The 13,068-nt window shown below is 49.8% G+C and overlaps 1 protein-coding gene across 1 annotated transcript in view; it reads right to left on the reverse strand.

Moving 5' to 3' along the window:
* TMEM178B (transmembrane protein 178B) overlaps positions 1-13,068 on the reverse strand; it is a 394,159-nt gene that overhangs the window by 260,227 nt on the left and 120,864 nt on the right. Inside the window, exon 2 of the mRNA XM_070464787.1 lies at positions 6,624-6,737. Coding sequence (XP_070320888.1) covers positions 6,624-6,737 — 114 coding nt within the window. The remainder of the gene's footprint in view (positions 1-6,623; positions 6,738-13,068) is intronic.

The raw sequence follows: 13,068 nt of genomic DNA on the forward strand, positions 1-13,068 counted from the left end.
GGCCTCCTGAAAACAACAACACCATCAGGACAGGTAACCCAAGAAGGCATTAACACCTTAACTCAAACAGGTGCACCCACTTAGTAAACCCGCTGTCTCACAGAAGCCTGAGGGAGTGGGACAGAGGAGGGGGAGGTTTTGACAAGCAGGGAAAGCTGTGAAGGAAAGGAGTCCTGGCCTGAGTTACAGCTGCCAGAGCAGGTGTAAGTGTGGTATCACATGAAGGGGTACACGTTCTCTGCCTGGCCTGTCGCAAAAAATGCCACAGGAGCTCTGGAAGGACAGGCATAGGGCAGCCTCTGGGCTGCAAGCTGTGGGTATCCTGAAAGGTTGTCAACGTTCCCTGCAAGGTTGGGGGGGTGGGGGACAGAGAGATGTGTGATGGATTACAAAAGGCCAAGATTTCAGAACACCACGCAGCCTATGGGGATGCTCTGTTGGCTGAGTTCCTCTGCTACCAAGCTTCCAGAATTCTGGGGAGGGTGTCTGGCCAGAGATGACCCCCATGGATGCCAGGCTTGCAAGCAGGAGGCAGCTCACAGCAGATTGCCCATGCTGAGAACTCACACTGGCCAGGCACAGATGCAGGAGGAGGGAAATGGCTGACACTGCAGGAGACGTAAGCGCCCCATGTCTGGGATGTTTACCTCATTAGGACGTTTTACGTAACATCAGCCAAAAACAGAAAGGGAAAACAGCTGGAGGGAGTCCGCTGGAGCTCAGACCTGGCTTATGAGTCTCAGATTCTTCCAAGGCCAAAAGGGAACCTCTACGCAGCCCCTTCCTCCCTGGCTTGGTTATTCCATCGGCAAAGAAGTCAGCACAACATGCACTGGGTTCCTAGGAGGAAAACTCTTGAGCCACCCTCCAAAGAGCATTGCAGCTGATATGAACAAAGAGGCAGTTATTGTTGTTATAATTACTGTTATCATCATCCCAAGCTCTTGTGTCCACACATTCATCTTGTCACGACCAGGGATGGCTGGGAATGAGGGGCCAGAAACCTAGGCAACTCCTGGGGTATGAGTCCAGAGGTCTGAATAGGAGTAAAGTTCAGAGGGCTTGCAATGTGGGAGACCTGGGTTCGATCCCTGGCTTGGGAAGATCCCCTGGAGAAGGGAAAGGATACCCACTCCAATATTCTGACCTGGAGAATTCCGTGGACTGTATAGTCCATGGTGTCACACAGAGTCGGACACGACTGAGCGATTTTCACTTTCAGAGGGCAGATGAGCAGGCTTGGGACCCAAGAGGTGGGTGGTACCTGGGGGTGGCTGGAGGGAGTCTTAGCACCAGGGAGGGCTCAGGGGCAGAAGGGATTAATTCTGGAAAGAGGGGATGGTGTGGAAGAGACTATGGAAGAGGCTGGAGGAGGAACCAGGTAGGGCTTGACCAAGCAGAGTAAGAGGAGAATGAGGCACGGAGATCCACAGCAGAGCAGCAGACAGCCTGAGCTTCCCACAGTACACAACCTGGAAGGGGCTGGTCCCCCACCAGACTAAACTAAAAACTAAAGGCCCCCAGTGTAGACAGCCAGGGGCCTCGGGGTCAGGGATCCAAGTGTGGCATCCAAGGGGCACGCGTGAGACAAGACACTTTTGAATTTCATTTCTCCTCCTTCTTTGCATCGTGTTCACTGAAATGTCTTTGTTCCTCCAGGAAGACTTCATCTCTGTCTCCCTCCCTCCCTCCCCCAATACCTTTTCCCTCCTCTTCCCCTCCCTCTTGAACTACATACATATTGCTTCTGATTCGACTTTGCAAGGCTACCATGTGAGTGTGTGTTTGTGTCACTGGGGGATGGCGGGGGGTGGGGGGGAGGGGGTGGTGGTGAGCCCTCAGGATGACAGCAAGGGGTGAGGAAGGATGTCAGGGGGCGGAGATCCTCTCTCCTTCCTTCCCTCCCTGGCCAGCTGGAAATGTGCTGTGTGACCATCCAATTTAATTAGCTGAACTTCCTTGATAGTCTTGATAGAAGGAAGCTTAAAAAAAAAAAAAAAAAAAACTTGCGCTTTTTTGGCTCTCGGCCTCTTGAAAGATAATGGAGAGGATCTGATTGCAGGAACATGGAGCCCCGGCTCCCTGATTTCCCACTGCCAGGGGCAATCAACTATGAGCCGAAACCTCCATCTTGAAAACGCCAAGCTGAATGAGAGGATCTGAGCTCACAGGCACAGGGCTCCAGAGTCTCGGGGCTCGAACCCCGGGGGAGCCTCAGCGGCAGCTGCCCAAAATCCCTGACAAACAGAGTGGGGGGCCAGGGGGAGCAAGGGCTGTCCTCCCCACACCCTCCAGTGGTCCCTGCTCCGCAGCCCTCAGGCAGGCCCCCCGCCACCGCCCCCCACCTCAGGGTCACTGGCGTTGCCCCAAGCACAGCTCCACTCCATGCCAGCTTCTCGTTGCAGAAGTACCCACATCTCAGCATCACTCCCCCCAGACCCAGCTTTCTCAGCCCCCCTTGGCTTCCCCAGGTCCTATCAGAGGCCCCCCCAGACCCCTCCTTCCCACCCATCCATCCTTGCCCTGCTACTGGCTGCGTCCAGGCCCCCCACCCCTGTGCTGAAGGGGCATTCCAAAGCGACACCAGTGACAGAGAACACAAAGGCATAGCCACTGGGGATGGCCTCAGGGGCTCCTGGAGGCGGCACGGGGACACAGAATCCTCTAAACCAGCACACAACCTGAGCTGAGCTTCAGAGCTGTGAAGTCCGTAGGGATGCGTTCTAGCAAGAGGAGGAAGTTTCACCGTTTAAGATGAAACTGCACTGCCAGCCTGGGTCCCCGGAACACTGCCCTGACACTCATCTCCTGCAGCCACCGGCCTCTCCGCGCTGACCAGGCCACACGTGCCCATCCTGCTCCAGCCCTGGAGGTGGTGAGAGGATCCAGGAGGAGTGCAGTGCCCCCTCGGAGCCCAACAAGGCTGGACCAACACCACTCAGGGTGGCAGACAGGCAGGATGATAAGGTGGGCTGCTCCCAGCAGACAGTCAGGTCTGGGCGGGTTGAGGGCACAGTCCCTACTATTGAAGGAGTTCTACCTTCTCTGGGGGAGCTCTTGCCGGGGTGGGAAGGAGAAACGGGCACATCCAACTCTTCATCAGCAATTACCATCTAAGAGAGGTTCAGAACCTTGTCACCAAATCACTCAGGCAACTCAGCATTCAAACCTCCATTGCAGAGACCACCCTACACACACACACAGGTCTGACTCTGACCTTTACTTCCCAGAGTGATGGTTATTATCTCCTTACATTTGGATTTGTAAACCTAGCAACCTATAAATTAATTTTATTCTTTCACCTGCTAGTCACAGGACCATAAGGTGAATGAGCTCTCAGTCAAACAGTTAAGCCTCTCATTGGTGGAATTAACTATTCAAAAATCACAGCATAGTTTTAAACCAAATAGTGCTTTTCTTACTTGAAAAAAAAAAAAATTTCACAAGAGTGTTTGATGATCACATGCAAATTCTTTTGTTTAAATTTAAACTTTTTATTCACTATTGGGGTACAGCTGATTAATAATACTGTGATAGTTTCAGACGAACAGTGAAGGGACTCAGCCATACATATACATGCATCCATCCTCCTCCAAACTCCCCTCCCATCCAGGCTCACATGCAAATTCTTGATGAAAATGTATGTAATCAATATAACATAAGCTTCATCAAAGTCTGAAATATTTGCCCAGAATTATTTCAGCAGAAAAAAAATTAAATTTTTTGCTTTAACAAAACATCATTTACTGAGAAAAATTATTGAATATAAGATATTATGGTGAAATTATAAAACAATAACCAACATAGCATTAAATGAATTTATTTGATCCCACTAACAATCTTAAAGAATACAGGACTCTCAAAGAAATCAGAGTCTGATTTTCTTTTTTTAATTTCTAAAGCTCCATCATAGGGGTTTGCTAATCTTTGACCATTTCTATTTTATTTCAAAGGGGGCTTATACGCCCACTTCCTATCTAATGTCATCAATATCTGACCTCTGAAAACTAAAATTGACATTTACTATGCTTCCCCATGGGCTCCCCTGGTGGCTCAGTTGGTAAAGAACCTGCCCACCATGCAGGAGCCCGCCTGCAATACAGGACACCTGGGTTAGGAAGATCCTCTGGAGAAGCAAATGGTAACCCACTCCAGTATTCTTGCTTGAAAACTCCATAGACAGAAGAGCCTCGCAGGCTACAGGCATGGGGTCGCAGAGTCGGACACGACTGAGCACAATGCGCTTTCTTTTTTCTTTCTGTCTATGGTTCCCCATTGTGTCAACATTGCCAATTACACTTAGCAGCAGCTTCAGATACGACCGATGTTCACCTGCCCTCTGATAAAAATAGCTGCCGTGGATGTCGGGAACAGCAGACGCTCTCTGCTGGTTTCACAGCCCATCAGGCCGCTTTGTGAAACAGGCAGATGAATCCCACACCAAAGGAGAGCCTCGACTCCACCCAACATGGGGTGCCTAAACTTCCGCATGCATCAGTCGCTGAGACGGCTTTTATCAGTTAAAAATAGATCTGTTCGCAACCCCATTCACCACAGCAGAGGCTCACGCTGGATTCTGCAGAAGTTAAGGGCATTCCAGTTTTAGAACAAGAACCCCAGAGACACAAGGCTCAGAGAAGGTCCAAAAAGCTGAGCATCAGCCTTCTCTCGATCTTTGCTAACACCATGTAACACACTTTCAGTGATGTCGCCATGGGTCGTCCATCTGAATTCCAGATTCTCTGCTGTGTGCACAGCCAAAAAAGCTCTACCAGGTCTCCCATGAAGTGCATCTGTGCCATTTACACTAGAATAACTCTCTTTCTTGCTGAAAAACTTCCACAAGCTATCTTAATTGCTTGAAGCAATTACACTATATTGTAATTAGTGCATTGCCTTATAATTATTTGCTTTGAGAATATCTCTCTCCACTCATCCCCGCCCTCCTCCACCTCCAGACGTGAGCTCTTTGAAAGCGTTCTCTGTGGCCTGGGTGTCCACCATGTGCCCTAGTACAACAGAAAAACTTGGTAACTGGGACTGAATTGAGTGTAATTGAATGGAAGCTGCAATACCAACAACTTCTTCAATTCAATGATGACTTCCCCTCCAGTTATATTTAAGTGGTTATTCAACCAAGCTTGCCACGTATCTTGAACATCCATTGTAGGCGTCTATTAAGTGACTATCCCAGACCAATGCAATGTGACAAATAAGCAGTCACGGTCAAGGATTTATATACTTGGCTTCTGGTATGTCTACCTCCAAAAAGGAAATTAATAACCCTTACTGGTGTCCCTAAGGCAAACCTCACATTAAAGTTAAGTATGTGGGAAGCTTAGCTCAACATCTAGCACACGAGGACGCCCGTTGGACATTCGCTCTCTGTCCTCGGGGTCTGGTTTGTGTCCACCAGTGATAAAGCTTGTAGGGGGAACCATTTGGTTGATGCCTTCCATCTCCTCACACCTGCCCCTACATTATTTGGGGCCAGTGGCTCTAAGTAATACTCATCCAGACACCTAGTCACAATATTTTTCCTGAAACCAATGGATCATTGCTCTGTTTGTTTAATTTTACTTGTCTCTCACCCCACCCATCAACAACCAACACAAAAAGTGGAACGGACCCCGTGGGCTCCATGCATGCCAAAGATAACTAGGCAACAATAAAGAGAAGAAAGATGGGTTTAGCCTTCATCAAAGCTTACCCACAACAGGATCTTTGTTTTCAATAAAGAGCCTCCTCCATGTATACATGGAAACTGAAACTTAACCTTGTGACATTATGTGAAAAAAACTGGAATCAGGAAGAAATGATAAGTGCACCAGAGGTGGCGTGGAGCTTACTTACAGGAAGAATGTGTTCTCATGAACCATGCCTGCGACAAGGAGAGTTATCCTTACACAGACAAGCAGGTGGATCCCCGTGGAGCAGAAAGGTAAAAATAGTCAACCAACTCTGTTTGCTCATTAAGTCATCATCTTATCATATTAATAATTTAAGTCTCTGAGAATCCCTGACCAAAATCTTCCTTAACCAATGAAGGCACATATTCTGATCTTCGCTGAGCCATCACAGGAGAACCTATGTCCCAGAGCCTTTCATTCTCTGGGAGATAAACTTGTCAGTGGAGGACCAGGCCCTCCTGCTCAGGGGCCCCACCCAACTGCAAATTTTCAGTGCGATACTACCTGCAACCACCAGCAAGTCTTAACCCACACAGAGGATGACACGAGGGATTAGCAGGTTGCCACAATAATGCCCCAAGCAACTTGGAGACAAGCTAGACTTGAATCCCAGGAGCTGGTTCAGTCAGGTAGGTGAAATCTGAAATGCCTACCAGGATAGCAAAGCAAGACCATGGATCATTGTCTAGCTGGTAATCGTTTTTTGTGTCAATTGTAGAAGCAAACTCCTCAAAACTGCAATACAGTCAAAAACAACTGGGGCAGTTCTGACCCACAGACATTCAGACTTTAAGAATTGCCACCACGTTCTAAGACTGTCCACAGGTCTCTGATAGAGGTCCATCTGTCCATCCAGACTGAGCTGCTGATGGGCATCCAACCTCCATGCCCTCCAAAGGTCACAGACAAGGAAAGAGACTCAGGGGTACTTACGCAGAGCGTGCCACTCATCCTGGCGGATGGTCTTCGTGATGTTGAAGGTGAGGTTCCTGGGGATGGTGGCTGAGGAGTAGTGGTATTTGATGTACGTGCACCGCTCAATTTCTCCTGGAAAAGAGACAGGAGGCCAAATGTTAATAAGGCAGCAACCATGTCTGGGGCAATTTCCAGGATCTGTTTTTCTATCCTGGGGAGAGAGACTTGTTTCATATTGGGTGGGCCTGGTGACACTGACATTTTGTAAATACAAGGTAGTAACCTCAGCTCCAAAAGAACAAGAGAGTAGAACAAAATCAAACACCATCAATCTAGATGGCACTAGTGGTAAAGAATCCACCTGCCAGTGCAGGATTTGCAAGAGACTTGGGTTCGATCCCTGGAGAAGGAAATGGCAACCCACTCCAGTATTCTTGCCTGGGAAATCTTATGGACAGAGGAGCCTGGTGGACTACACTTCATGCGGTCACAAACAGTCAGACATGACTGGGCGTGCGCGCACACACACACACACACACACACTCCGCCCACCCCCCCCGCCCCTGGCATCATGCATATAGGAAGAGTCCAAGCTGAGGCAGCTTGTTAAGAAAGTAGTACCCATGTATTTCACCTTAAGAAAATCAACTTATACGTCAAGGGAGGATGTTTGATATCTAAAAACATTTACAGTCTGCACCCATGGAACAGCAGCAAGCAGGCTTTGGCCTTAACCAGGTAGCATGTGCTGTCTTATGGAAAGGTGAGCTAGAGGGCCCTCTTCCCTCTTCTCTATCCCATGGCCCCCACCAGCCTCACCTCTAAACACAAAGCACTCAGTTCCATGTGTACCTCCTTGAACCAGTCTCCTCTCAGATTTCTTGGACAAAGTCGAAGTCCCTTGACATACTCAATTGCCTGGTCCAATCAGGACTTTTTCTGAGATGCTGTTATCAATCAACGCAAGCTTTGCTAGTCAGATTATCAAGAGTCCTGTATTTCAGAGCCAGAGGTTCTCAAATGGTAACCCTGGGAGCACAGCATCAGCATTCCCTGGGAATCTGCTAGAAATGCCACTTTCCAGGCCTAACCCCACACCTGCTGAATCAAAACCCCCGAGGTAGAGTCTGCAATATGAGTTTTACTAGGCCCTCCGGGTAATTCTGTTGCACACTTGAGTTTGAAAACTGCCGCCTTCGAGAATCTAATAGAATTGCCAGTGAGTGAGTTTATAAACCCGCCAGTTCGGCCAAATTCAAAAGGTAAGCAAGATTAGGAGTTCTTGGTCTCCTGCAGGCTCTTCTATTGGCACTTACTTATCCGGGGGATATTAAAACTCAAGTGTCAGGGCATCAGGAAGAATCAGGAAAGGAGTGATTTTTAAAGGTTAGGGGTTTTAAATTTTGGTTTTGCACCTGAATGGATTTTGATGGTAATCCATTTTGCACCCCACTGATTTTCAATTTATAAGTAGTGGCACCTGATTGAATTGTCTGACCCCTGGCTCACTGTCAGCAGGGAACCTGGCAATAGGTGGAGTGCAGTAATTTAGACAGCGCCTTATTGTAAATCACGTCTGGACGACCGCCCACTGTTAGTTACTGGCAGACACTCCTGCAATGGGACAGACCCTGTCCAGAGGCAAACTTTTGAGGAAAGCGTTAGGTACTCTTTTTTTTTTTTTTTTAATTTCTCAGCTCCTCTGCCTCTGACCTCTTAGCCCACACACATCCTGAAGTCTCTCATGGGCTCCCCCCATGCCCCCCACGACATCCCCCCACCTCTGTCTTCCTTCTTCCCTCACCTGCTACACTTCTAGAAAAAATAGTCTTCCTGACGGTCTCTGCTTCCAGAACCCACATTCACACCTCATTTCTATAACAATTTCTATTGACAGCATCAGTTCCCATCCAGTCTACATCACAAAGCCCACGACCATCGCCAAGGCTTTCCGGGGCTCTAATGGTGCCCCTCCTCCCTGGCATCCAACTGGTCACCGAATTCCAATCGTTTTATGTCAGAAATGTCCCTGGAATCCAGCCTGCCTGCCTTCTGTCCCCACTCCCTCCATCATAGCTGTGAGAACACAATGACCGATCTCAACAGCCACACTGAGGACTTATGAAGTAGGAGAGACTTGCCAAGTGCCTAGTGGACCAGTGGTTTCCAACTTAGGTCTTGGAGCACATAGAAAAGATGTGTGCAAGGCACCGGGTGGGCTGCCGGGCCTTGTCCAGCCTCCCCATGGGCCAAGGGAGCCACATCCCCATAACCCACTTACTTGTGGTTTCTATACGTGTCATCATCCCTGGGTCAGGAAGATCCCCTGGAGAAGGAAGTGGATACCCACTCCAGTATTCTTGCCTGGAGAATCCCATGGAAAGAGGAGTCTGGTGGGCTATAGTCCATAGGGTCACTAAGAGTCAGACACGACTGAGCGATTAACACTCACACTTACACACGTGTCCCACTGGTGGCACACTCTATTATGAACAATGCCTTACTAATCTCCCTATGACCCAATTAAGTAGGTGCTACTATCCTCCTCACCCCTATTTTACAAATAAAAAAATGGAGGCTCAAAAAGATTAAGTGACTTGCCCAAGGGAGGAGCAGGGCCAGGCTCAGAACCCAGGATCACCTTATTGGAGTATCTCTCCTGTCAGGCCACCCTTCATACTGCCGCTCAGACTGTACCATAGAAAGAAAATGCAGTCTATCATGCAGGGGATACACCCCACACTCCTGGCAGAAAGTCCCAGCCCCCATTTAGCCCCAACCAGGATCCAACCTAGGCTCCAGTCAGGTGCCCTCCCCACTCTGCCCCATCGAGGTTGGATCTGCTCACAACTCTGTCCCTCCTCTCCTCCCCACCTTTCCTTCACCAGGTACACACCTCCAGCTCCTCAGGGAAGCCCCATTCACATCTAGGACAGCACCCAGGAGTAGGCATCCAACGGCCCCTCCCTCTCCCCCTCCTTGATCGGGTCGTCCTGCTAGAGCCAGCACACCAATGGGCTGTGATTTATCTATTTACACGCCTCACTCCTCCACTGAATTACTAGTTCCTGGAGGGCAGGGACTTGTCTTATTCATTCATCTTTATGTCCCTGGCCCCCAGCACAGGGTGAGCACCAAGAACCTATGCTTTGAAGAAAGTGATGAATAATACAAGGTGCCCTTTATAAGATCACAGTGGGTAAGGAATCCAACTGCTTCTATTGTATGCAAGGGATTAAAATAATGGAGGCAAATTAGAATGTCATTAATAAACGGAGGCGACTGTTGCAGAACTCTGGGAGCCTATGGCAAATACCTCTTCCCTGTCTGGACCACGTAAGGAGAGGCTCGTCAGTCACATGAACACAGAACAGCCTCTTACCACACTTTGTAAATGTAATCCAAGGGACAACTAGGTCAATGGTTTCAGGGTAGAAAAAAGACAGAGAAAAGAAAGAGAGGGAGATATTAGGGAGAAAGGGTTTTTACATGAATATCATGAGCAACCATGTGGGACATACACAGTTGAGCGGACTGTGCACTGCACAAGGATGCCTCTCGGGGGTAACTGCGTGCTGACGTATAGCCGCTGCTCTGCTTGCGAAGACCTGCACCAGGGTGGGGTATGCAGGGGATGTCTCAGCCAGAGAGGCTGCCTTCATCTAATTTGCACAAAGACGGCATGAGAACTAGGAGCCACCCTACGCTCCATAATTTCAAGATCAAACAAAATACTCCCTGGGCCCAGCTTGGAAGACACGAGATGGAATCCCACTGGTCACAGCGAGATGAGTGCCTGTCACTCATATCTGAAAGATGCACCTGATTTCCTGGCTGAGACCAGGTTCTCTCAGCCCCAAAACACACTCAACAAGCGGCCACAGGTTCCAGGCTTCCTGAACCTCCCTGGGCCCCAGTCTACCAGGCCAGCCAGGGAAGAGGCCACCTGACATTCAACAAGAGAAAGGAGCTGACGGACAGGCGTGGTGGGCAGCCGGCCAGGGAGCTTGGCTGGAGAACTTCCCAACAGCCCCGCTGGAGGCCCTCACTATTTGCTTTGCCTCGGGGATGCAAGCATCCTGCCTTTGACAGCAATTAAATTTGAAAGACTCAAATATTGCCTAAGAAGAAAGGCAAAATATTTACCCATGTGTCTGCAGGTCCTGTCAGTGTGCTGGGCTTTTGTCAATACAGGCGCCATCTGGGCACCAAATTCGTGTGCCCAGAATGTGGGCTTCCCAACACAAACAGGTTTTCCTGCAAAGGACGGTGGAAGGTAACAGAGAAGCCTGTGACCTTCCCCGACTTCTGCATTCCAGCCCGGAGAGGGGAGCTTCCCCTCCTGAAGCCTCAGCTGAGGGGCCAAAAAACTGGTCAGTGGGGCATCAGGGGCAGGAGGGAGTGCCTCCTGTGGGCACCTGGGACTTGATGCCTTCAGCCATGCCTTGCCTTCTGAGCTGAGGACCCTCCAAGCTGCCTGTCAGAGTCCCAAAGTGTTAAGTTGCTCAGTCATGTCTGACTCTTTGCGACCCCATGGACTGTATAGCCAGCCAGGTTCCTCCATCCATGGAATTCTCTAGGCAAGAATACTGGAGTGGGTGGCCATTCCCTTCTCCAGGAGGATCTTCCTGACCCAGGGATTGAACCAGGGTCTCCCGCATTGCAGGCAGATTCTTTACCGTCTGAGCCACCATCAGAGTCCCAGGGAGACAGGATAGCCAAACAGGTAACTGAGGAGGGTTTCCAAAGTGGCCAGCTTACAAAGCGGAGCATAGGGTGTAAAGGGGGCCAGCCATGGGTGGGGCAGGGCCCTGGAGCTGGGAACACGAGGAGGTGGGGCAACCCCAAGGCCGGGCAAGGCAGAGCAGGGACCGCCATGGGAATAGAGAAGAGGGCCCTGGGAGGGAGGTGATGAAGGCTCCAGGAGCGGACACAGCCCATCTGAGTGAGGGGCAGGGTATAAATGGCCAACCTCTCACTCCTCCCACCCACACCTCCCGCCAAGTCCTCCCAGAGCCGAACCCACCCAGAAGTCAAAGCACAATGCAGCCTCTGAGCCCAGAGCAGGTAAAGATGGAACTGGACTCACCTGGACTCAAGGGACAAAGGCAAGCATCCAGCCCTCTCCCCTTCTACATCATCACTCCAGCTCCCTCTAGTCCAACAGGAGCGCCTCCCTCCTCCCTTCCACCTCTCAAAGTCCTCAGTGGCGAAGGGAGACCCGGGAACAAGGAACAGGGGGACACACTGTTCTCATCCTTTCTCTCCATTTCAAATGCTTTAAGACCCAAGGCATGAGTCTGGCAATTCACGTCAAGTCCTCATGTGGTCCCTGCACACAGTAAGTGCTCAACAAATACTACTGGGTTGGCCAAGAAGTTCACTGGGGCTTTTTCTTAACGTCTTATGGAAAAACCCAAACTCTCTGGCCAAGCCCACAGTCATGATGAAGAAAGACCACAGGCAATCAGAAATAGTATCAGCAATGGGTGCATCACATTACATAGACACAGAGGCAGGGGGTGGGGTATGCGGGTGGGAAGAGGAAGAGAGAGAAATTTCACACGCAGTAACCCTAGGAGACTTGTAGCTCAATAGCCGACATATGCTGGGCATATGAGAAAACATAGGAAACAGAGGGGAACAGAAGAGACCCGCCCACATGGTAAACTCTGGATTCTCACCCCACCCTACAAGGAAACCACAGGCGAGGTTCCTTTCACATGCATCTACTATCAGCAAGGTGTGGTTTCCAGGAGTCTACTGCTCCAGAGTTATGCATAGTAAGTGGAAACCTTAGGCAGGGAAATTTTAGAGGCAGTGCTAGGACTCCGCCCCATGGCATCTAGAATCACCTCCCATAAACAGGTGCCACTTAGGTTCATGCATTAGAGAGTCATTCCTTTGGGTCAGACATTATTTTCGTAGGCCCTTATTTTTAAAACTCTTTTCAGTCAGTCCAAATGGGATCGTCCCTAGTCACCAGTGCCTAGGTATGGATGAGATCCTGAAATCCCTCTCTTCTAGACTAGAGAGCTTCCCTCATAGCTCTGCTGGAAAAGAATCCACCTGCAATGCAGGAGACCTTGGTTTGATTCCTAGGTTGGGAAGATCCACTGGAGAAGGGATAGGCTACCCCCTCCAGTTCTTGGGCTACAATTGTGGCTCAGCTTGTAAAGAATCCACCTGCAATGCGGGAGACTTGGGTTCAATCCCTGGGTTGGGAAGATCCCCTGGAGAGAGGGAAAGGCTACCACATTTCAGTATTCTGGCCTGGAGAATTCCATGGACTGTATAGTCCATGGGGTCACAAAGAGTCGGACACAACTGAGCAACTTTCACTAGACGAGAGGGACCCTCAGCAGCAGGGTACCCCTAGAGAAGAGAGGCTGAGAAAGGCACAAGGATCCCAGCAGCTCATGGGGGTGGGGGAACGTGCTATGAAGGCAAACTCACAACTTCA

This window comes from Odocoileus virginianus, chromosome 1 (assembly GCF_023699985.2).
Source record: "Odocoileus virginianus isolate 20LAN1187 ecotype Illinois chromosome 1, Ovbor_1.2, whole genome shotgun sequence".
NCBI lineage: Eukaryota > Metazoa > Chordata > Mammalia > Artiodactyla > Cervidae > Odocoileus > Odocoileus virginianus.